At 59.3% G+C, this 24,666-nt stretch overlaps 1 protein-coding gene and 1 long non-coding RNA gene across 2 annotated transcripts; one reads left to right on the plus strand and one right to left on the minus strand.

The window, feature by feature from the left end:
• Positions 1–1,058: 1,058 nt before the first annotated feature.
• LOC103552925 (uncharacterized) lies at positions 1,059–12,211 on the minus strand. The gene is made up of 5 exons (XR_011535237.1): positions 12,109–12,211; positions 11,655–11,855; positions 10,258–10,423; positions 5,088–5,159; positions 1,059–4,655 (listed from the first exon to the last, which is right to left on the minus strand). It is a non-coding gene; the product is annotated as an uncharacterized lncRNA (long non-coding RNA).
• FAM131C (family with sequence similarity 131 member C) lies at positions 6,131–24,357 on the plus strand. The gene is made up of 7 exons (XM_070602063.1): positions 6,131–6,363; positions 18,559–18,674; positions 19,517–19,552; positions 19,830–19,923; positions 22,088–22,270; positions 22,533–22,643; positions 23,465–24,357. Exons 1-7 carry the CDS (start codon positions 6,342–6,344, stop codon positions 23,746–23,748), a joined length of 846 nt encoding a protein of 281 aa, XP_070458164.1. The 5' UTR covers positions 6,131–6,341; the 3' UTR covers positions 23,749–24,357.
• Positions 24,358–24,666: the final 309 nt, after the last annotated feature.

Raw genomic sequence — 24,666 nt, forward strand, 5'->3', positions numbered from 1 at the left:
ATCCTAATTCTCAATTCCTTTCCCCTGATATGCCCCTCCTGGCACTTCTCACGATTTGTCCATTTATTTACTTATTCCAGTGACTCGTTAATGTTTGTCCTCTCTGCCAGACTTTAAGTTGGGTGTCGGCAAACTTTTTCTGCAAAGGGCCAGACGGTAAATATTTCCGGATTTGAGGGCCGTACCATTTCTGTTGTGACTACACAACTCTGCCGTTATAGGCGAAGCAGCCACAGACACAACAGGTAAACAAATGAGCATGGAAATGTTTCAATAAAACTTTATTTACAAAAACAAGCCAAGGGCCAGATTTGGTCCATGGATCATGGTTTCCTGACACCTACCCTAATCTCCAAGACAACCGAGACTTGTCTGATTACTCTCAACTGTACCCCATTGTTTGGGCAGACAGCACATTGCAGGCACTGATTCGATCAATATTTGATGAATGAGGGAGTGACAGAGGGAAGACCTCTGTGGGTGAGACTTCTCGTTCCCAGGAGCTGTCAGGCTCGGAATCACCCAGGGGTCAAGACAGAGGGGAATGCTGGGAGTCGAAGGGCTGCCTCAGCGTGGCCACGGCTCGGACCCACCTCCTCGGGTTACTGGGAGGGTTAAATAGGACGGGACCAGTAAGGGTCTCAGCACATGGGCAGGTCTCAGCTGTCATGATTATTACTGTTGCCCTTGTTAGCTCAAACACCCGAAACTGCCCCCCAAGCCCCCACCAGTGGCCCCAACTGGGCTCAGCCAGGCTCTCCCCCGCTGGGGACGGCCTGTGATGACCACAAGGATGCCTGTCCCTCGAGGAGGTGGGGGATGTCTGTCCTAGTGCTGGGAACTCCTCGCCACCTGTTTGCTCACCAGGCTGGAAGCATCCCCAGGGCAGGGGCTGAAGTCCTCCCAGTGTCCCCAGTGCCCAGCACAGTGGCTGTGTCTCTTCCGTCAGACTGGGGGCTTCCCCTTCTGTCTCTCCTTACACCATCCAGTCCAGCTGGTTGCCTGGGGGGGACTCTGACCTGTCACCCCACGTTAATTGGAAGCCCCCAGTCTTGAGCCTGGAACTGAGAATGGGCACATTCTGAGGTCAGCCTGTGGCCTTTTTTTCAGGCTTCCCGGACAGCCCTGGCCCCCGGACCCCTAGGCAGGGCCAGGCCTCCAGAGGTGGCACCTAGCACCCAAAGCCTCCAGGCGAAGCAGGGCATCCCACTGGCTGTGGGATCCCAGTCCCAGCTCTTCTCCTAACTGGCCTTGCTTCCTCCGCTGGGCCTCGGTCTCCACATCTGTACCGGGGGCCGTTAGGACCAGCTGATGTCTGAGCTCAGAGGTGTTGCTAGCCTTGAGGGACTCTGTGTGAATACCACTGGAGGCAGCCTTGTAGCACATAGCTTAGCAAGAAGACGACACCTTTGTGTTAAGGAAAAGGCAGCCTGTACTGGGTGGGGCAGACACAGCCCACTCCAGAGCTCAGAGCATGGGCACGGTTTCCGTGCCCTCTCCCTTGGCTGGGCACCTTTGTGCGGGGTGCGTGATGCACAACCTTGAACCGTGGCTGAGTCTGAGTCGCCAGCATGGTACTTTCTGGGTCAATGGGCCAAGGGAGGAAGGAAGATGAAAGCCGTGAAGAATGGGGCTGTCTCGTGCTGCCCCCTGGTGGTCATCTGCTGTATGACATGCACGGCTCAGGGCAGCCTTGTCCAGAGTGTCTGCCTCGGTCCTAGCAGGGGGGCCTCCTCCCTACCTACAGAGATCTCAAGACCCAGGAGTCGGGGTAGCAGCCTCTGAACCCTGAGAAAGGGATCCTGTCATGAAGCAGCCCCCGCGGAGCAGCCTGGGCCAGCATTTTAGAGACGAACTCAGGACACCTGTTGACTCACCGGGCTGGAAGCTCCCCTGGGCAAGGGCTGGTCTCACCCCAGTGTCCCCGTCGCCCGGCACAGTGGCTGTGTCTCCTCCATCAGACTTGGAGCTCCCTGAGGACTCTGTCTCCTCCATCAGACTATGGGGTAAGCCTCTCCCCACCCCACCCAGTCCAGCTTGTTGCCAGGGGAGAGGTAGCGGGGACTCTGACGTGACACCTCGCTCCAGCTAGAAGTCCCCGATCCCGAGCCAGGAGCTGAGAGGGCACGTTCTGAGATCAGCCTGTGGCCTATCTTTCCCGGGTTCCCAGACGGTTCCAGAGAAACAGGGCACTGTATTAGGAGCTTCATTCGGGCCTCGACCCCTCCCAAGAGTGACCGGAAGGAAGGTGGTTGGTAGATAAGAAAACAGAGGATGGGGCTTCCCCTTGCTCTTTAGACAAAGCCCAGACCCCATAGTGAGGCCCTGCAGGGGCTGGCTCCCGCCACCTCCTCCCTCTCACCCTCTGCGCTCCGGCCACCTGGCCCTCTCTTCCTCCTGGGAACGGGTCCCTTCCTCCACCTCTGAGGTGGCCTGTGCAACATTCTCTCTGCCAAGCCACGTCCCACTCACCCTTCAGCTGTGAACTCAGTCACGGTCACTTCCCCTGGACACCCCCTCCACGCCCGAAACCAGATTACGTCTTCTTTTGTATGTTTTCAGCAGCTCTTTCCTAGTGCTGCCAGGCTGTGATTCTCAATTTACCTGGAACATTATGGGATTAACGCCTACCTCCCCCACCAGGATGTTCTCCCTTCTCTAGTGAACAGGGACCTCGTCTGTCTCATTCACACTCTCATCTCGGCACCACACAGGGCTGGGCATATCATGGTTGCTCAACAACCATTTGCTGGATGAATGAAAGGTTGATCAGTCAGTCCTGCCTGTAACCACTTTGTAGATGCGTGACCTTGGACAAGTGTTACTTTCTTGCATTCAGTCAACAAACACTTATTGAGCACCTACTACATATTGTTCTGGGCACAGGAGTCAAACCCAGATCTGTCTGGCTTCCAATTCTGTTCTCTTTCTGCTCATCCAGTTCTGCCTTTCCTGAGAAAACCAATACTGAGGAGATGTTTGAGGCACGAGGTGGGCAAACCCAGTCTGAAGTCTCGTCTTCTCCCGCTGGTCCCCCGGATGTCATATATGCCAGTCCCCTTGTACCCCAAGCATCCCTGCCTCCGTACTTGATGCACGCAGAGCCCTCCACCATCTCTGCCTGCCGACGTCCTATTCAACCTTCAAAATCCCATCGCTGGGTCACTGTCACCTTGAAGTCATCCCCACGACCCTTGGCAGAAGCAGCTCCCCCCTCACACTTGGCCGGCCTGGGGAGGCACCACTGTCCACCCTGACCCGAGCTGCTGATGCACACGGCTCCCCTCCCAGGACTGCCCGGGCAGGCACCGAGTCTGCTTCATCGCTGTGCGGCTGCCGTTGATTAACCTTTCTCTGATCAAAGCCTGCAGCGTCTGCCCTCCACGCTCCAGCGCCCAGCCCGGGGCCGGGCCCCCAGGGCCAGTGAGTGTCTGCTGTTGAATAGGAACAAGTAGGGCAGACCACAGGAGTGAGGACTCTGCCCAGATCGCCAAAATCAGGAGAGGAGCACAGGATTTGGGGTGTGAAGGGCACAGCCTGGGCACTCTCTCCCCTGGTCCCCTCACCCAGCGGGGACCCCCTCTGTCCTCTCCCCACTGGATGGATGAGGAGGATGGTGCCAGGGGGAGGGGAATGGAGGGTCACAGGGCAGATGGGCTGTGGGCTGAGCTGGGCAAGGACAGCCTGCCCCCGGGGAAGGACAACCATACATCTTGGAGCCGTCGGGGAATCTGGGGACCATCAGCTTCAGCAGAATTCCAAGGACTGGGAAGGTGAATGTGGGCGTGCAACGGGGAGCTGCCCACCCTCGCATGGTCCAGTCTCAGGTTAGTGCCAGGGCTGGGATGACAGGCAGGAGACACGGGTTCTCGTGCCCACTCTGCCATCAGTTTGCTGTGTGACCTTGGGCAAACCCCCGCCCCTCTCTGAGCACCAATCTGTACAACAAGAGGATTGAGTCAGGGTGGAACTGACCAGCATGAATGCTGGAGGCTGGGACAGCCGGAACCACCCCACCTCCCCCGGCCATATCTCTGAGCTGGTGAGCAAGGGTCTTGGGTCGGGCCACTGTCCAGCCTCACCCACCTGTCCCTGTCTTAAGCTGAAGGGGACATAGTAGACACCTCAGGCCTCCTTTGCCCTGTGAGCTGCCCGGTCCTCTCTGCAGGGGTCCCCCTCCCCGTCCCCTCTGCCCCCAGAGCTGCCGGGCTGCAAGCTGGGAGCATCAGCAGCTGTGACCAAGCTTCCTGTGTCACGGTGAGTCAGAGCCCTCCCTCCAAGCCAGATCCAGTCACTCCACCACAGAAACAGAAAGGACACTTCTGCCTCCTCAACCCCGGGCCACACAGGACAGGGCCCCAGAGCCAGCCCACAGGGCACACACACAGCTGGCACTGTGCAAGGCACCAGGACATCCATGGTGACCACAGGCTGTCCCTTCAGAGCTATCTTCCCCCAGGCCTGATGGGGGGGGTGGGGAGGGCAGGGGGCCAGGTCCTATGGGGGCGGGGCATGGGGGTGTCTGAGCACGCTGACCAAACACAGCACTGACTCCAGGACTGGCACGTCTGTCTTGTTCACACTGGCACATAGTAGGTGCTTCATACACATCCACTGAACGGGGGTTCTTTAAGCTTCCTGTGGGTAGAGGGAAGCTGTGGGGAGGTAAGAATGATTCGTACCTGTGTTCACTGTCACTATTATTCCTTTTTAACCATAAGTTAAGTACCTACTATGTGCCAGTCATTTTGAATATATCTCATTAACACTTATAGCAATCCCATGAGGTGAGATTTTTACCTCCAGTGAACAGACGAAAAAAGGAAAGCTCAGAGAGGTAAATCAACTTGTCCAAGGTCACATAGTTTGTGTGAGCTGAGCCCACATTCACACCAGATCTGCTGACACCAGCGGCCAGGGCCACTCTCCACCCAGACTTTACTCCAGAGAGGGCACCAGGAGTGGAGAAAGAGAAAAAGGTCAGCACCCACCACCCAGCCCTTACCCCCGCCCCGGGGCAGTCCCACCAGGCCCGAATCCTGCCCTGCTAGAAACGTCCAGCTCCATCCCACGCCCTTGGTTCAAACCTTGTTGAGCCTTCAAATCCCAGCCGGCCGTCACCAGGTTTCTGAAGGGACCAGTGAACACGGCTTCTTCACCTGTAAAAGGGACACGATGACACCTGGCCTGCCTGGTGCACAGGTGGGTGTGAGGACGGAGTGACACGAAGCATGTGAAGGTGACGGCTTCAGACACTGACGAGCTAAGGAGCTGGGGGGGGAGGGTGCATAAATGTGAGTGTGTATGGCTGTTAGTGTGTGGGTGTCTGCTAGTGTATGTGAGTGTGTACAAGTGTGTGGGTGTGCAGAGTTGGCATGTCTGAGTGTGTGCACATGTGAGAGTGTTTGTAGGTGTGTGAGTGAGGGGGTATGTGTGTGCCTGAGGGTGAGTGATTAGAGGCCTCAGTTTACTTTGTCCTGGATACACGCAGAGAGGGCGTCGCCCCTCCTGCAGGTGCCGCCGGAGACCCAGTGGAGCGACGCTCGACTCTCCTCCAGCAGCGAGGCCACTAATACCCTGTCCCCACTCTCTGTCCCTCCACCCTGGGCCAGCGTCCCCCAAATAAGGAGCTGACGGTCCAAAGTCGCTAAGGGACCTCACAGCTAAGGGACCTCAGGCAAAGCACCTGACTTCTGTGAGCTTCAGTTTCTTCCTCTGCGAAATGGGCGTATGGAGCTGTTGTTGCTGCGCTCAGCCAGGGGTCCGGTCGTGGTGGTTAAATTAATGCTGTGTACTTTGTGCCTAGACGCCGGAATCTCCCCGTCCCCACCGCCCCCTTCCCTGACCTTCAGCCTCTGTCACCAGGTGGCGCGGGAGGCCTGAGGGCCAGAAATTGCCCTCCCCATGCCCCTGCCCTTCCCTGTCGCCCCCAGTCCCTCGCATCCCAGCCCCCCGCCGGGGCTGGCGCAACAGGTGCGCGGGGCTGGCGGCCGCACAGGGGCGGGGGGGAGGCCCTCTGCGCGCTGCGCTCGGGGCTCGGGGCGCGCTGTCCCCGGGGCGCGCTGTCCCCGGGGCCCCCCCGCCCGCCGAGCTGCCCGCGGCTGGCAGGAGCAGGAGCAGGAGCAGGAGCGGGCGCGGCGCGGGAGGCGGCGGCGGCGGTGGGGACGACCGGGCGGCGGCGGCGGCTGAGCGCGCGGAACCGCAGCCCCTTGCCCTCCCCTCGGCTAGCCCATCGCCCGCCCGCTGCGCCCGAGCGCGCGGAGCCCCCCGACCCGCGGAGACATGAGCGCCCGGCGGCCCGACGCACCCGAGGCGCAGCGGCCCGGCCCCGCGGCCCCGTGATGGGCTCCTGCGTGTCGCGAGGTGAGGGGGCCGCGGGCCAGGTGGGGGGCGGGGGCTCAGGTCCCCGCGCCCAGGACGCGCGCGCGTCGCCTCGACCGCTCCAAGGAAACGAGGGGGGTTGGGGAACGACCCGCCCTGCCAGGACCAAGCCGCACCCCACCCCACCCCCGCCGAGCGCCAGGGGACACGGTGCCCCGAGGGGACAGGGCGCCGGGAGGGTAAGGGGGCAGCTCGGAGAGAGCGCGCGCGGAGGTCACTGCATCCCCAGCCCCGCTTGGAACCACACCCCAGCTGGTGGCATGAAGCAGGGTCGCTTCCTTCTCAACAGCCACACACCCCCTGCCGTGCGCCTTGGGAGGGAGGGAGGTTTCTGATTGCCCTTGGCATCTCTGGAGGGACTTCGGGGCATCAGGAGAAGCAGATTCTGCCTCTCACACACCCCACCCAAGACATCGCGCCCGCCCGCCCCCCCCCCCACCGCCGCTCATTCCCTCCCCTTACCCCATGCCTCTGCCTTCAGAGTCTCTGAACCCCATTGGCAGGAAGGGGGTAGCGGAGGTGAACAGGTTATAGAGAAGGGTCCCCTTCCCCACGCTTGTCCCTAACTCCTCATCCTCGTCCCCATCCCCATCCTTGGTCAGGGGACAGGAAGGGACAGAGACAGCTGATGTCCCCAGTAACCCCTGGGCCTTTCTCTCTGTCTCTGAGCTTTAAAAGCTGCCTTGACCTGGCCACCCTCTGCTCTTCTCCTGTGCCCAAGCCCCACCAGTGTCCCCAGGGTGGTACCCAGGGAGCTGGAGTGAGCTGCCCTGGGAGGTGGCAGGGGGGTCTTACACAGAGCCTCGGGGGTGGGCAGGTCGGTTTTCGGAATCCTCCTCGCCACGAGCTTTCCAACAGGCTGCTGAGCAGCATTTTAGAAGAGGTTGGGTGGGCCATTCTCCCACCGGTCTCTTCCCCCACAGTGGTCTGGCGGGCAGGGCTGGGGGCGTCGTGGTGACTGGGACATGTGGCTGATGCCAAACCCACTGACCCAACCACAGGGCCCTGGGGGCTGCTAACCCCCCTATCACCCCCAACAGCTTATTCAGGTATAGAGGGATGCACAGGCCTTGGGGAGGGGCTGGGCAGGCCCTGGAGGGGGCCTCGTCCTGGGGGATGTTGAGGAAGGAGCACAATACCCCACACACACACCCCACATCCACCCCACACCCACCTCCGCCCATCCCCTGGCCTCTAGGGGGCTCTGCTCACCAGTCCGTGTGGGACATTCAGGTACCTGGCTCACCGTGTCTCAGGAGAGTGTCAGGGCTGGGATCAGGGTGGGTTAGGCTGTGTGAGCTTCACTTATTCATAAGCTGATATTAGCATGGCATCTACTGTGTGGCAGGCACCATGTACACGCTGGGCATCCGGGGGCAAGGAGCCCAGCACAGCGCCCACTCTCGGGAGACCTACAGCCTGGGCAGAGGGGAGGGAATCTCGAGTGAAGAGCGTTTCAGCTTCTTTAGGACTGGCAGGCTCTCAGTGTCTCTAGAAACCCCGAAGGCTCCAGGCAGGCTCCAGGTGTTGCGGAGCTGGGAGCTGGTGTTTCCTTGGTGCCTGTGTCCCTTCCCCATCACTTAGTCATCCCGTGCCAGGCACTGGGGCCCCAGCCCCACGTGAACTTGCCTGTGAGCCGCAGACCTGCCGAGCACAGTACAGAGGCCGGGGAGGAAGAGACGCCCACCAAGGTCACACTGCGAGGTGGCGTCAGGACTGGGGCTGGGGCCTGGGTCCTCTGACCCCTCCTCCCCCCTGCTGGCACCCTCTGCCATGCCTGTCTGAAGTCACACTGCCCGAGACGGGAGTTCTCCACCCTTCCTTCTGTGGCTTGGGCTCCCGAGTGTCACCTGCAGATCTGGTTGTGTGTTCTAACCTTGTCCCCCTGCTGAGTGGTAGGGTCACCTACAGCTCAATGTGCATGCAGGCGGGTGGGATAAAGGTGAAGGTACAGGGCCGCATGAGCAGAGGACACCGTCGTCCCATGAACCACTGAGTGGAGGCCATCCACCCCTCTAACTGTCACTAATACTCTCAGAGTACTTATGGCTCACCAGGTGCTGGTTGGAACCTTTTGGGCACAACTAGCTAATCTGGGGTATATTCTGTCACAGTCCCCATTTTACAGATGGGGAAACTGAGCAGAGGGGAGTTGAGTGACTTGCCCAGGCCCACATGGCTAAGAAATAGCAGAGGCAGGACTGGAAGTCAGTCACGTGGACTCCAGAGCCCAGGCCCTTGGCCTCTGCCCCGCATGGCCCGCCCTCAACCCGGGCGCCAGTTCCTGGGCTGCTCTTCTCCAGCTGCAGGCTTCCATGAGCTTCTGAGCCCCACACCGGCCTCCACACCTGCACCAGCTGCTAATAACAGCCCCTTGGTCCACACAGCCTGCAGCCACTGGGCACTGGGCGATTGGGGCCTCAGGCTGCTGCCCACGCCGAGCCTGGAGCCTGCACACAGCTGGGCCACCCCCAGCCAAACCCCAAACCCCAGGTGCAGGCCACACCTGGGAGGGCCACCTAACCCCGGCATCGGGCAGCACTTAGCTTCTCCGTGCCAGGCCGGAGAGGTCAAGAGTGCAGACTGGAGCTGGCCAGCCCGGTTCACATCCTGTGTCCACCATTCGCTGCCTCTGTGACCTCAGCAAGTAACTTAACCTTGTACGTGTATCAGTGTCCTTGTCTCTAAAGTGGGAGTCGTCCCAGGATTCATGTCCCGGGGTTACTGGGAGGGGCTTAGATGACCTACCCCGGGTAAAGCCCTCACACCGGTACCTAGCACGTGGTAAGCACTCATAAGTGTCAGCTGTGACTTTCGCTTTCAATTGTTATCTTTACCCTTCTGTGCAGACAGCTAATGGGGACCCTCTTGGCTGGGAAAGGGGAAGCTACAGAGGTTTGGGTGCCAGCCTGCTTCGTCAGAAAAGGACGGGCGGCAGGGGCGGCAGGGGCAGCAGGCACTTGAAGTGCTGAGGACATGGGGAAGGGGGTGGGGGCCAGATTAAGGCAACAAGCGCTGTTTCCAGGAGCTGTTTTGTGTTCATTATCTATTTTTAAGTGACCATTCATTCGACGCTTCTCCTGAGCCAGCCTGACCATTTACTCTCCTGACCTAGTTAGTCTTCAGTCAACCCTGGGAGCTCAGAGACAGGAAGAGGCTGCCCTGGGGTCACACAGCGAGGACATGGAGAGGCAGGTTTTGGGTCCAGGTCTGTGTGACCCCAGAGCCCTCTGCTGTCTCGTGTCCTCCACACAGAGAGTGGTACTGAGCACGTGGCCGAAGCTTAAAACCAGCGACCTCTGTACTAACTCAGGTGGTTGGTATATGGTTTGGGTTTTGCTGCCACTGTGGGTGAAAATCTGTATGGAACAAGGGGGAGTTCCTATCTGCCCTCCCTTCTCTCTAGCTCCAAGGTCTCTGAGTGCCCACCCCGTGCCCCTGGCCCTGGCCCCTCTCTGCCTGCCCCTCCTGCCCCGGCCCTCTCCTCCAGACCAATCACTCTGCCTCCTGCCCCACCCCCACCCCGGGGCTCTCGGGGCACTGGGCACTGGGCGATTGTGAGAGCAGAAATTGGAGACCCTCTCTGGACAGGTCAGACATCTGATTATGTCTGGGAGGAGGTACAAGCTCTAAGGGGGCTGATGGTCACCACAGTACCCAGGGCCCATCAACCATGAGCCCCTGTCCACTGCCCTCCAGTGCTGTATCCCCTTGACCTCAGCAGAGCCGGGGAGCAGAGTCCCTCCCAGGCAGTGTGGGGAGACGAAGAAGGAGTCAATGGGGCCTTGCCCTTTCGGAGCTCACAGTCGGAGGAGGGAACATAGCTTGCCCTCAGAGTAGTCTAATGGGGGAGGCAGGACACACACACACACACACCTGAAAAAATGGCCTGAGGACTCTCTCTGGAGATCAGCACTGGTTAGTGGTTGGAGCATAAGCGTTGGAGTTCCAGACTGGTCTAGGTTTGAACCCCATCTCTGCCACTTGCTAGCTGGTGACCTTGCAGAAGTCATTTCATCTCTGTGAGCCTCAGTTTCCCCATCTGTAAAATGGGCATCATAGTATCCACTTTGCAGGATTGTTGGGCTGTTGTGAAGGTTAAGCGAGAGATAATGGATGAAGAGGCCTAGGATAGTCTCTGACACATAGTAGGCACTCAATAAACAGCAAGTCACTGCAGCCTAGACTTTGCCCGTTAGGCCTGCTCATAAGGGAGTAGCTTAATACAGCCCAGGCCAACCTGGGCAGGCTGCCTGGAGGAGGTGAGGCTAGAGCAGTGTGTTCAAAGAGCTTGGGCACCAGATGGCAGAGGAAGTGGAAAGAAACTGCACTATGTGGAATGTCCTGGAGAGGAGCCCGCTTTGCCCCTCCATCCTTGATTGGGTGGAAAGGGATCCCCTGGGGCAGCTCTGAGCTGCACCAACTCGCTGATGAAGCCACCACCATGACCCTGGTGATGGTGCCCTGTAAAGAAATGTCCTGGCGAGCGCAGGGCACTCTGTTCCCTTGAGGCCAGGCTTCTGCCAAGCTCAGAGGGACGGCCTGCTGCCGTGGCAGGGACTCACGAGGACTCACCCTCGATGGCCTCCTTCTGCAGAGCCCCCAGGGCAAGCTCCAGCCCTGGGGACGGGACCAGACGAGGGGCTGACTGAGATCTGGCCCGTGGCCCAGAGGGAGGGTGTGAGGTCGGGAGGGGCGAGGAAGGGAGCCGCTGTTGTCCGTGAAGGAATGGCTGCACCAGGTGCTCCGACCTCGCGGCACCCCTCTCCAGAGGAGCACACCCTGAGGCTCACGGGCCGTGCCCACAGCCCTGGAGCCGGCAGCGAGAAGCCAGGATTTAAACCCAGGGCGGGGACTGCGAAAGAACGCCTTGTCCACTGTGTCCTCCTCAGAGCCGAGGCCAGAGGCTGGCACATCAGGCTGGGCGGTGCACGCCTGGGGAGTGGCTGGCTGGAGGACCGCCTCATGCGCTCAGCTGCAGGGTCCTGAGAGGTTCAGATGGAGAGCACGCGGCTGTCCAGGGAGGGGCATCACGAGGGGCTTTGAGCCCAGGCTGCTCCTCGGTTACTGTGTGGTTTCCAGAGGAGGCTTACCCTCTCTGGGCTGCTGGAAAGAGCAGGATTAACCATGGGCCCCACCCTGCCCTCCTGGGGGCTGGAGCCCTGGGAGATACTAGGGGAGATGGCAACCGTGATGACTAACGCGCTGGGACGTGGAGCACCAAAGAACAGCTAAAGGGGCTAGGAGCCTGAGGGGTTATGCTGCAGACTCACCAAGGAACAGAGAAAACCAGTGTGGGAGCTTTGCATCAAGAGGGGTTTAGGTTAGACATCAGAGGGAACTGTCTGTGTGGTTGGACGCGAGAGCAGCATGAGGAGCTGGCATGGGAAGGCAGGAAGCGTCCTTGGTGAGCAGAGGAGAAGCTCCAGTTGAAGGCAGAGGGATGGAGGAAACATCTGGATGAGACCCCTCTCCTGGAAGGATCAAGATGGCCCTTCCAGGTTGCCATGGCAACCAGAGGCCTGTAACTTCTGTGGCCAGGGGAGGTGGGGGAGGGAGCAGGTCTGAGAGGGGCCTCAGACCTTGAGGTCAAGGGAGTAGGGTGTGGACTGAGAAAGGCAGGAGGCGCCCCCACCCCACCATCCCCCGCCCCAACTCCCTTGGGAGAGGGAGGCGCCCACAGGAGCAGTGGCTTGGGGTCCCCTCAGGCTGTCCCCCAGCCCCCACCTGACACGAACGCTGTGTTTTTCCAGTTGCCGGTGGTGACGTGGCCTCCAGTCCCAGCTGGGCGAAGAGCAGCCTGTGATTTTCACCCTGGGCTGGTTCATTACCTGACGTCTCCATGGCAACCGGCCTGTGACATCACGGGGCCAGTGTCCTCAGGGGGAGAAGGCCGTGTTGGCAGAGGTGCCTGCACCCCAGCTGAGGTGGGGGACGAGAAGGCTGGGGAGGGGCTGGGAGCCAGGAGTCCCCCGGGTCCACCTCCGCCTCGACCAGTGACCTTGTTCGAGTCCTGTCTCCTCTGGGCCTTGACCTCACCTGCCGGCCCCCTCCGTGCTCCATTCTCCCTACTCCCCGGTCTGCGGCGGAAGTTTTGAAACAGCCCCAGGTGATGGCCAGGGGCCCTAGGAATATCCCAGCGGCCCTTAGAGTCCGCAGGGTCAGCCTGTAGCCAGTGCCACCTGTCTGCACCTTGGTGGGCCCTGGCTGGTTCAGGCTGGGACCTTAAGAGTGGTGACTTTCAAACTTTTTTGACCATAAGAATAAATATATTTGCCATCATGACCCAGTATACACACACAGAAAATTCTTCCGTGTGCGCACGTGTGCGTCTATGCAATTTAAACAGAAGCCTCAGGAAACGATACTTAACCTGACTCTGCACTGGGTTCTGATATTTTCTCTTCTATTCAATTCTATTTCATTTTTAAAAAATATGGTCTAGTAAGTTGCTTGCATGACCCACTAAAGGAGGCACTCCCAGTTTGAACGCCGCTTTTGAGGGGCCTGGAACATGGCCTTTGTACACATGGAGACTCTGAAGCCCAGAGAGGGACAGGACTAGCTCAGGGTCACACAGCCAGGACTCAGGAAAAGAGCAGGATGAGTTGAGCACACGGTGTGCAAGCACACGGTGTGCAAGCACACAGCTCAGCCCACACCATCCCATGCTGCCCTCGCTGCTCTCAGCTCCGGGGTCACTGAGCTCTGAATTCAGGGTGTCGGGGCATCAGTCCTGGCTCTGCCTTCCTTTTCTCCCGTCCCTGCTTCAGGCCGTCCCCCTCAAACCTCCCTGACCTGCTCGCCCCTAACGGCCTTTGGGCAGATCCCAGAACTCTCTAGTCTCTTCCAGATACTAAGTCCAGCCCAGTTTGGATGAAAACTTTCATCTCGCATTCTGTCCAACACTCCCCTCTCTCCTCCAGCTGCGACGGGCCGCACCCCAGGGCCGCAGACTGCTCCTTACTCTGCTGGCCTCCCTCCCCTCTCTGGGTCCCTTTCTCCTCTGACTTGCTGGCATCTGGCATGAGGAACTTGAGAAAAAGTGGCCAAGCCATTTGTATTTATCTGGAGCCCAGCTGGCTAACACTGGCTCACTGTCGAGGCTGCTGCGTGGCAGGCGTCCAATTCATTCCTTCATTCTTACAGGAAACATTTGACCAGCACCTTCTGTGGGCCAGGCTCTGGGGCAGGTGTTGGGGCTAAAACAGACGAGGCCTCCGCCCTCCCAGAGCTCCTGTTCTCCTGAGAAACAATGAACAAGGAAACGGACACACCTGCTGGGGAGGGATGGGTGCCATGAAGAAGAGTAGAACAGCCTAAGAGGTTAGAAAGGGTCAGTGTCAGATTAGATAAGATGGTCGGGGGAGGCCTCGCTGAGGTGATAGCATTTGAGCAGAACCTTGATGGAGTGAGGGAGTGAACCTGTGGCCATGTGGGAGGAGAGAGTTCCAGATGGAGGAAAGGAACGGCCAGTGCAAAGGCCCTGAGGCCGGAGTGTCCTGGGCTTATCTGAGGAATGGCCGGGAGAGTGATCAGTGTGGCTGGAGTGAAATCTGATGTGATTTGACCTCTGCCATTCCCCGCCCATCTCCCTTTCCCCCAGATGTGGTCCACCCTCCAGCCTCTTGGGGCTGGGAGGCCCCGCATTTCGCTTGTGGGAAGAAATAAGTAGTCGGAGTCAGAAGGGTGGCTGCTGGTGGGCCAGCAGAGGCTGCTTCAGCGCCTTGAGGAGGGCGTCTGCTCCACCCACCGACAGTGGCTTTCTTCAAAACATGGGGCCTCAGTGCCTCTGTGTTCTCAGTTCTGGATCCGAGCAGTCACTTCCTGAGGAAGAACAGCCTCCCTCAAATGCCCATTCCATGGATGAGGACAGTGGAGGCTCGGAGAGGCTGAGGTCCCACGGGCAGTAAGGGGCAGAGCTGGGGTTCGAACCGGGTCATCTGGCCCCGGAGCCTCACCCAGTTGTCTTTGGAGCAGCTCCTCAGGAGCAAACGCTGAAGGGAGGAGTTGGGTACAGCTGGGATGTGAGGGAAATCTTCCAGAGGAAACCAGAGAAGGAATAGGGAGAGGAGGACAGAGGGCCGGAGCCCAGGAAAGGTGTCGTCCTACAGGGGGTGGCCTCAGCCTGATCCCGCAGCGGACTCTGGAATGAAAGTTAAGCTCAGTTTTCTGACGCCGAACAAGGAGCTGGGGTCCTGCACCTGCTAGTCATTGGCTAAGGGCCACTTGGGTGGGGCCGGCGTCAATTCTCACTTTCAGTTCCCGTTGCCCCACGGCTGCCCAACTAGAAAGAGCCACAGGTGCTGCCTTGGGATGCGAGCACAGCGGGAGGGCTGTGGGTGCACAAACCCCACAGAAAGGGAGAACAAGGGGTCGAGGGGCTGGGTGGAGCGCCCACACTATGCGCCAGTGCCCAGCCCTTTGCCTCCCTGTGAACACCCCCGCAAGTCTCCTGGCCTCCACTCAGCCCATTCTCCATGGCCCATGAGCACCCAGCCCAGCCTCTGGGCTTGCCTGCCGCCTCCCACCTCCAGCCCTCAGACCCCCTTGGCTTCAGCTTCCTCCAGGAAGCCCCTCCTGCTTCCAAGCCATCAGCTCATCCTGCTCCACCCGAGTTGGCCCAAGCTAGAAAGGGGGTGGAAGCCAGCACCCAGGGCAGGACAAGCTCAGGCTGGGACCGTGTCCTGCAGAGGGCCCCCCTCCCTGCCACGGCCCAGACACCCCTGCTCCTCGTGGCTCCCTTCCAGACTCCACAGCTTTGGGCAAGCTGTGCCCGTACCTTGAATGCCTTCCTCCCGGCCCCGTTCTGGGCTAGCTCGCCGCTCAGCTCTCCTATGCAGCCCCCGACTCCCGCCAGACCTTGAATGCCTTCCTCCCGGCCCCGTTCTGGGCTAGCTCGCCGCTCAGCTTTCCTATGCAGCCCCCGACTCCCACCAGACCTTGAATGCCTTCCTCCCGGCCCCGTTCTGGGCTAGCTCGCCGCTCAGCTCTCCTATGCAGCCCCCGACTCCCGCCAGACCTCATCGCAGATTCCTTTTGAGCTTTGGAAAAGTCTCACACCCACAGGGCTCAGATCCTGACTGCTGGTTCCTGGCTGTGTGCCTTGGGCTGGTGACTTCCCCGTCTGTGCCTCAGTTTCCTCATCTATAAAGCTGAGCCAGAGATCCCTTCCTCTCTAGGTCACTGTGAGGAGTTGGGGCCATCACACCAGGAAAGGGGGTGTCGAAAGAAGAGCGCTCCTTGCTCGTCGGCGCTGCTGCGTGGGGGGAGGAAAGAATGAATGAATGAATGAATGATCATCCCTAGATCTCCACACAACTGGGCTTTTCGTGATACTCGGGCCTCAGCTCTGAGAAGCCCTCTCCAGTCCCCCGCAAGCCCGCTCTCGCCCTTTTTTCCTTGTAGCTGTTATGGTCATCGAACGGATCTTACGCGTTTGCGAGTCTCTGGTTCAGAGTGTCTCCCCCACTAGAATGTCAGCTCCATGAGGGAGAGACCATCGTGTCTTGTTCGCCGCTGTGTCCTCAGAGCCGTGCCTGACTCACAGCAGGTGCGCAGCTCAGACTTTTGAATGCATTAACGAGGAAATAAATGCATTAATCAAATGAATGAGAAGGGCGTCCCCAGTTATCCGTGGGGATGGAGGAGTCCTCTTCAGTTCAGCCCAGGACTTCAGGCCAGTGGTGCCAGTTGCTCAGTTCAATTCATCCGTTCCCTCAGCAGCTCCTGCAAACCCACTGTGTGTGGGGCACTGAGGGTGCGTCAGGGACAGCCGATCCCTGCCCCCCGCACATAAATAGTTTTACCAGAGAGACACGCTGTGTTAAATGCTGTGATAAAGGTATATCCTTCCACAAGTGTCCACAGAGCACCTACTAAGTGCCAGGCAGTGTTCTAGACTCTGGAGACAGAGCACCGAGCAGGGCTGCCGTGTCTCTGTTCTCACAGTGCTTCCGTGGATCGTGGGGGGGGAGGAATGGACATTTAAATAAACAAAAATATCAGAGTCATGACTGTGATGGGGAGTGACTGGTGGCCGGCATGGGGACAGGAAAGGCCACATTGAACCAGGTGGCCAGGGAAGGCCTTTCTGAAGACGTGACCTTGAGCTGAGAACTGAATGATGAGGTTCAGGAAGGTCCGGGGAAAGAGTATTCCAGGCAGAGGGGACAGCAAAGACAAAGAGCGAGCTTGGCCATTTGAGGAGCAGCAAAGATGCCAGAGTGGGGGCGACAGCGAGCGGGGGCTGGGGGTGGAGGACTCAGGCGGGGTGAGCCAGCTGGCGTGTAGGGCCCTGAAGGCTGTGGCGAGGGGCTGGCTCCTCTCCTGAAGTGCGATGGAAGGAAGCCAGCGGCAGGTTTTAAGCAAAGATGCAGTGTGACCTGGAATGTAATGTCCCTGTGCCGCGGGGCTGGGAGTGACCACAGGGCCAAGAGGGAAGCGGGAGGCTCCTGCCATCCTAGTGACAGAGGGTGGTGGCTCCCATCAGGGGCCCAGCAGTGGGGATAGAAAGGGATAAATCTGGAATGGAGGTTGGAGAGAGGGACAATAGGACTTATTGGTTGACTAGATGGGTTTGGGGGACACTGGGGGGAAGGCAGGACTCCAAGGCAACTCCTGGATTTTTAAGTTGGTACAGCTGGACGAACAGCTGCATCATTTTCTAAAATTGAGGAAATGGAGGAAGACGGACCCAGGTTTGCAAGTTCCATGTTCCCCGGGTTTGCTTGAGCTGCCTGTTGGGCATCCACACAGGGAGCTGGAAATGCAGTCAGAGCTCCAGCAGAGGCAGGGCCGGAGGTGTAAATGTGGGTGTCAGCTGCACATGCATACCGTAAGGATGAGATCTCCCAGGAGAGAGAGAAGGGAGGTGAGAAGGGGCCCAGGATGGAGGGGGGGGGGCCCACACTTAGGGCTTGGGCAGGGAAGGAGGACAGAGAAGAGCAGCCGGTGAGGAGGGAGGGGAGCCAGGAGGATGTTGGGGGGATGGGGGGTGAAGTCCCTGCGCCACTGAGAGGCCAGTGAAGGTGAGGCTAGGGAAGTCACACCTGGGCTCACGGAGGTTTCTAGCCTCTTGCCAGGGCTGTCTCGTGAAAGGCTGCCTGGAGGAAAGGGGAGACGAGGAAGCAGAGGTTGACCCAACTCTAAGTCTGGCCATGAAGGGGGCAGAGGAATGGGGAAGGAGCTGGAGGGAAGCAGGGAGAAGGATGGCAGGTTCTTGGGCTTCTTGGAGGCTAGGCGCTGACCTAGTGGAGAGGGCACTCAGTGAGGCAGGAGAGAGGGAATGCCGGCAAGAGGCCCTGAGTAGACGAGGCGTGGCAGCCGGCCACACTGATGGGACCACTGGGTGGGAAGGGAAACAGCGACGGCACCGGAGAGCTCAGAGCCCTGGGAGGAGGGGCTGGTCCTGGATGGAGCAGGAATGGTTCTTCCCTTGTCACAGGAGGGAAAGCAGATGAAGTGGACAAAAATGCAGACAGGGCGATGATCCGAGGTGGAAAGAATGGGACGATGCCTTCCGAAGGCTTCTGGATCTCAGTGAGGGATGAGGAGAAGCCAGCAGCAGGGCCTGGGGAGGCAGGGTGCCAGTGCCGCAGGTCTGGGAAGGAAAGACAGGTGAGGTCGTCAACCTAGCGGGAAGAAAACTTAGCAGGAATTGGAGGAACAAAAGGGTCCCTGGGCAGTGTGAGGCTGTGAGGCTGGCGGGCAGGATTGAACATGAGGCTCTCCAGCAACATGCAGCTCCTGGGGTCCAGGCACAGAGCAGACGGAGGGCTAGGAGGGTTAAGGACCTCTGCAAAGGAGAGCTCCTTGGACATGCCAGGCAGTCTTAGCTGGGCCAGGAGGGAAGTGAGGACAAGAGGAGCTAGTAGGAAGTAGCAGGATAAATGGATTGGAGGTCTCCATGCCATGAGGTCAAAAGAATGCTGGAGTGTGGGTCCTAGAATGAGCGAAAATGGAGTACAAGTAGATGCGCAGGGAATTCCCACCGAGGGCACCAGGCAAGAGGAGGTCTGGCCGGACTTCTCACCTGCTGTGGGCTTGAGTCTGTTTCCTACAGGTTGACAATGGGTGACGATAAGGCAATGCTGGCCTCAGAGGGCTGGCTTGATCAAGCTTCATAAGCAGGAGAGCTGGGCTTTTCTGAGTCCCTCCTATCTTTCTCACTTGCAGATCTGTTCACAAGTGCCCACAAGGACTGCCCCATGCCCCAGGGCACGGATGCCCTGAACCCAGACTTGCCTTCCAGCCACCCACCCACCACTGCTCCAGACCACGTCACTGGCAAGGTAGCTGGTCACGCCTCACCCCCACCTTTGGCCCCAACTGTGCCCTGCTTCCTGGGCTGGCCCTGCAGCCCTTGGTTCCTTCCTGTGGGATCAGGGCCCTTAAGGTTTGGTATTCACCTGGATGAAGGTCTGAATTGGGCTGGGCATCCAGGGAGTGGACCAGACTTGTTTAGAAAAGAGTCCCACCCTAAAGATCTTCCCGCCCAAATTAACTCAGCCTTGTAGATAATAAGTTATCTTATCAGCCCAGGACTTCTTAGCAGCCTGCATCCTGCTGGAGGGTAAAAGGAATGGAATTCTCGGTCCAGATAGATTAGGAAGATCTTGCTAGGGGCCTCAAATCCTGGTGCATAATTTCCACCCTTGCCCCAGGGGTTGTGGCTTGAACCTACCAGTTAACAGAATTATCTTTTTATTTTCTGAGCATACCCACACACTAAGCCTTGTGCTGGGCACTTTACCTACGTTATGTCATTTATGCTTCAGCACAACCTATGAGGTAAATGGCATTGTCACCATTTTACAGAGGGAGAAACTGATGTTCTGAGATGTTGTCATTATTCTAAGGGTACCCAGGAAAAAATGGTAAAGTCAAAAGTTGAACCCAGGTCTGATGTGTCTCCTGCACCTACTGCCTCTCCTGGCAGAGCCACCTTTGCCACCTCCGCCCCACTTCTTTCTCTACGTGCCAGGGGGCACCAGGGCACCACCCAAGCAGGCAGACCCCAACCTCAGGGAGCATCAGAGCTGACCCACACCACCACCCACGGCTCCAGGACTGGTGCCATCTGCTAGGACAGTGTGCCAGGCCCTGCCTGATCCTCTTTCTCCTCTTGTTTTAGGACAAACAGATGGATTTCTGTTGGGATCCTTGGCAGGTCAGTGCAGTTGCCCATCCCCAACTCCAGCCAGCCACAGCTGACACTACTGCCCCTCCCTCTGCTGAGCCCAGCCTGGGCATGCAGTCCTGCCAGCCCTGGAGAAGGGGGGCCTGATAAAAACTGTGGGGTGGGGATGATCCTGTGGGAGGCTGGCAGGATCGCCCTGGCCCTCCCCACTGCCCAGAGGACCTGGGGACGGTGGAGAATGGCGATGGGGGGGATGTCACCTGACAGGTCTGCCCCGCCCTGCTCACCCCTCCTCTCCTTCCTACAGAGGTGCTTCCAGACCACCAACGGCTACCTGTCCGACTCCAGATCTTGCTCCAGCAATTACAACGTGGCAGCCCTGGCCACCTCGTCCCTTGTGGGTAGGCTCCCGCTGCCCTCTCCTGCCCTTGGAGTGTGCACAGTCCACCCCAGACACTGGCTGTGGGAAGGGCTAAGCTGAATTGCTTCTAGAAGGATTGCAGCCCTCTTTGGATTCAGCATTTCCTGAATGCCAGGCTCTGTGCTGGATTCTCCAGGGAGCAGCGACTTAGGGTTCCTGCCCCCGTGGGTTAAATTGTTGGGTTCTCCAGAAGCTTGGAGGGGATGGCCCCGATTGTTCAGAAGTCTGCCTCATGGGGTCTCCCGCCTCTCTGCAGCAGATAAAATCTGCTGGGCACACCCCTTGGCTCGGGTTCCCTAAAGCAGAGCCCCCGAGATGGGAATTGTGCGAGTGATTTATTGAGAGATTATTCTCAAGGGCAACCTGTCGGAGTGAGGGCAGCAGGCCAGAGCAGGAAGGAGCTCAGCGAAGACAGGGCTGCAGGAGAAGCCTCGTCTTTCTCAGCCTCATCCCACGGGGAGCTCTGCAGCATGAACACACCACAGAATTTATGGCCCTTTGAGGACAGGTGGCCGACTTTATATTATTCCCCCATGGTCAGTTGTTGGCTGTCCCTGGGGAGGTCCCTCCCACCTCCCGGGCTAGCTGCCTCATCGCTAGGTGAAGCGGCTCCCATCAGCTAAGGACAGGTCTCTGGAGAGGGAGCATGGCGGGTGGGGGGGGGGGGGCACACAGGCCAATAAAGGGGTCTCGGCAGGCCACCATAGCATCTGCCCTAGGTGCTGACCACCAGCCTCTGCTCACAGCTTTGTCCAGCCCCTCGGGCTGGAATTTCGTTAAGTCCCTCCCAACTCCCCCAGAGGGCCCTTGCTGGCTTCCCCACATCCACCGGTGCTGTTTCTTCCACCCCAAACCCCTTCCCTCCACGAGCCACTTGACCCCCTCCTCGAAAAACCTCTGCCAACACTCCCCACCCTGGGGGGCGCTTCTCCCCCCCCTCCACCTTCCCCATTTTCCTAGAGCGTCATGTCTCTGGTTTCTTTTGTGGATGCCCCGTCTTTCTTAAGTATTGCTGTATCTCACGTCACGGCTTCAGGGACGCCAGTGACTCCCAGATCTGTGTTCTCAGCCTTGGTTAAAGGAGGTGCTGAACCATTCTTGACACCTTCTCTTTGTCAACTTCCATATCCAGTGGGTCTACTCCTAAGAGTCCCTCCAGGCCCTCCCCCCACCTGCCCAGCCCTTGTCCTGTCTCTTGCTGGGTCCCTTCAGTGGCTCCTAATGCCAGCCTGTCTCCACCCTTGGCCCCTAATCCCCTAATTAGGATGCTCTTCCTAGACAACAGATCTAACCCATCACTCCTCTGCCCATTACGCTGCTGTGGCTCCCCGTTGCTATAAAGAGGACATCAGCGCCCTCAGCCTGGCTCTCAGCCCCCAGTCTGGCCCCTGATGGCCCCCCAGCCTCTTCTGCCACCCCAGTCCTCGTCTTGCCCCATGTCTCACCCTCAGTAGTCCTGGAATCGTGCCAGACCCTTCCATGCGCTCATCCTCTTCTCATCTCTGAAATAGCCTCCAGTCTTGCCTCCAACTGTTCAGCCCAACCTGTCTTCAAAGCCCAACTCCAGGCCACCTCTTCCAGGAAGCCTTCCCTGCCTGTGGCACTGCACTCAGGTCTCAGGCTCAGCAGAGCTGGCACTGGCTGAGGCACAGGGAGTGCTCTCTCAGAGGTTGTTAATTAATGCATAAAAGGAGAGGTTGGGCATGTTTGGAGTAGATCCTTGAGCAGGTCTCCTTGAGCAGAACGGTCTAAACTTGGCCAGAAAGGGAATGAGGGGTGTGGCAGGTCTGGGGAAGAAGCGCCAAGTGGGCGCTTTGGAACATTGACTGGGAGCAGGACACTGGGAGGTGGGCCTGCAAGTGAGTGGGGAGCTTCTAAGCGAGGTGGGATCCTAGGGCTTGAGGAGGGCATGGGGCGGGGGTGGGCACAAGGCATTGGCTGGGCACGAGGAAGTGGGTAGGTACAGGGCACTGTGGGTATGGGGTTGAGGACATTGGGCACTGGCTGTGTACAGACTGTTGAATGGATGTGGGGTACAGGCCGCTGGATGGGCCTGAGGTACTGGGGTGCCTGCGGTATTGGGGGTGAGCCCTGAGCTGGGCTTTGTGTCAGGGCAGTCACCCAACTGCCCTCAATGCCCCCAGGGGTGGTGCAGAGCATCAAGGACCACATCACAAAGCCCACGGCCATGGCGCGTGGCCGCGTGGCCCACCTCATCGAGTGGAAGGGCTGGAGCGCCCAGCGGTCCGGCTGGGAGCTGTCCCCAGCCGAGGACGAGCAGTACTGCTGCCTCCCGGACGAGCTGCGCGAGGCCCGCTTTGCTGCAGGTCAGCGGGAGACGGGGAGCTCGGGGCTGGGGACCGGCTGGGGCTCTGGTCCTAGGGGACCAAGGGTCCCCACATGGGCAGTGTCTGGGCAGGGAGAAACATGGCATGTGGGCATTCGGGGGCGCTCTGATCACTGGGGCTGGAGGAACAGCTCCAAGGGGCAGCTAACCCTCAGGTGTCCCGGTACCAGCCTGTCCTGGCACTGAGTCCGCCCCCACCCTCTGCTGTGCCCGCACCGAGCCGGGTCCCACTGTCCCCACAGGGGTCGCAGAGCAGTTTGCCATCACGGAGGCCACACTGAGCGCCTGGTCCTCACTGGATGACGAGGAGCTGCACCCCGAGAACAGCCCCCAGGACGTCATCCAGCTACAGGGTACAGCCTGGGGGGGGGTGCCAGGATGGGGTGGGTGGAGCAGAGCTGGGCTGGACACCAGCCCTGCCACCAAAAGCTCTGTGACCTCAGACAAGCCCCTCCATCCCTCAGCCTTAGTTCTCTCATCTGTGAAATGGAGCGGCTGGTCCTTGGTTGCCCATCACCCATGGAGTGCCATGAGCATAAAGGAGAGAATAATAATAATAGTAATAACGACATCGTGAATTAAGTGCTTCCTCTGCAAAGTGCTTTACGTGTGTTAGCTCACTTAATCCTCATGACAGCTCCAGGAGGCAGGCCCTGCCATTATCTTCTATTTTACAAATAAAGGAAACTGAGGCACCAAGAAACTTGCCCCAGATTATGCAGCTAGAGGCATCAGACCCAGGATCTGAACCTCAACACCAAGCACAACCAACCACCTTTCTAGAACCCCGGGGTACTGCTGAGGGCCTCAGTGAGCCTGGGTCCTGGGTGCAACCTGCACACCCGTTATCTCAGGTAATCGTCCTTCTGACCTGAGCGGAAGGAAGGGAACAAGGCCCTGGAGAGCGCTGGCTGTCCGTGTCTCAGAGAGCAGAAGGATTCCACACAGAGCCTGCTTGCAACTGCTCCGCTCATTGCTGCCACCACTCCTGTAACCCCCAAGGAGAAACTGGGGCTCAGGGAGGTTCAGTGACTTGCCCAAGGTCACAGGGCTCAGCAGTGACAGAGCAGGGTTTGGAGGCCGGTCTGCCCCTTGCCCTCCCTCGCACAGCAGGACAGGGCGGGAGTGGGCTCTGGGACTGCATTCCTCACCCCACCCCACATTGGTTTTCCAGACCTGGAGAGCATCTATCTTCAGGACAGTCTTTTGAGTGGCGCCTCGCAGGATGACAGTCTTCTGGCCTTCTCCTCCCCTGGCCTCTCCCCCGACGACGGGCCCTCACCCGAGGAGCCCCCCATCACCACTGCTGCCCCCCAGCCCCCCAGCCCGGAACAGCAGCATCGACGGCGGCTGCCGGGGGGTCCAGGGCCTGAGGGCAGTGCCCACCTGCAGGGCTCCCTCCCCTCGGTGGACAGCGGCTCGCTCTCGGAGGAGGAGGATGAAGTGTTCTATAACTGAGCTGGGGGCCGTGCTGCCCGGAGCCCGCTCCCACCGTGACCCTGCCTGGTGGGCGGCCCAGGCTTATCAGGATGCCAGGGTCTGGGCGGGGCAGCTCGACCCCTCAGGGCAGGCATGGGGCGGGTGCAGCAGGGGTTGGGGGCCAGCACTCCCTGTGGACCACTCTGTGCCTCCATGGACCGGCCCCCAGCCGTGGGAGCCATAACCCCCCTCCTCCCTTCTTTACGTGGCTCAGGGGGCACCTTCCCTGCGGGGTTTCTGCCATCAGGGAGTGCAAGGACTCTCAGCAGACGCCGGGGCAAGCTGCCCAGGGGAGCTGACAGCCAGGCCCCGGACAGACAACCACGTGAGGGCTGGGGAGACCCACTTGGAGCGGGGCCTGGGGACCCTGCCTTGACCCGGGGCTCAGTCCCTCCTCCTCTCCGTCTGTGCTTCTGCCCCCATCGGCAGTGGGGTAGCCTCCTCAGCTGTCGTCACGAGGACACCTGTCTCCTTGGCGTGTCTGTCCGTCCCTCACTCTCTGCACCCTGGCGCCCCTGCCTCCTTGCACCCTCCTCCCACCTCCTTCAAGGTTCTCTGAAGACATTAAAGTGGTGGATTCACCCTGGAGGAACTTGGCCTGGTCTCTGCTGGGGAAGGCATATCCTCAGGGCCCCTGGGGGGCAGGGTCTAGAGGGACCTAGGGGAGGGCTCCTACCCCCCAACACACATACAGCTGGTAAACCTGCTGCCACCCAGCAGGGGAGTCCCCAGGGAGGATGCCCAAGGCTCTCTGGACTCCCCAAGAGCCACACCTGGAGACCCTGCTTTGTCAGCCGTGGAGCAGCCAAGGAGAAGGCTGGGGCTGGGGCAAAAATAACGGGTCCTGCTTACACAGGAGGGCAAATATCACAAGCCCCGGTGGGGACCCGGCTCTCC

This window comes from Equus przewalskii, chromosome 2 (assembly GCF_037783145.1).
Source record: "Equus przewalskii isolate Varuska chromosome 2, EquPr2, whole genome shotgun sequence".
NCBI classification, from domain to species: Eukaryota; Metazoa; Chordata; class Mammalia; order Perissodactyla; family Equidae; genus Equus; species Equus przewalskii.

Coding starts and splice junctions, on each gene's coding strand:
- FAM131C (XM_070602063.1), top strand. CDS start 6,342: ATGGGCTCCTGCGTGTCGCGAG. Junction 18,675..19,516: donor CAGACCACGTCACTGGCAAG/GTAGCTGGTCAC, acceptor CTCTTGTTTTAG/GACAAACAGATGGATTTCTG. Junction 22,271..22,532: donor CGAGGCCCGCTTTGCTGCAG/GTCAGCGGGAGA, acceptor CTGTCCCCACAG/GGGTCGCAGAGCAGTTTGCC.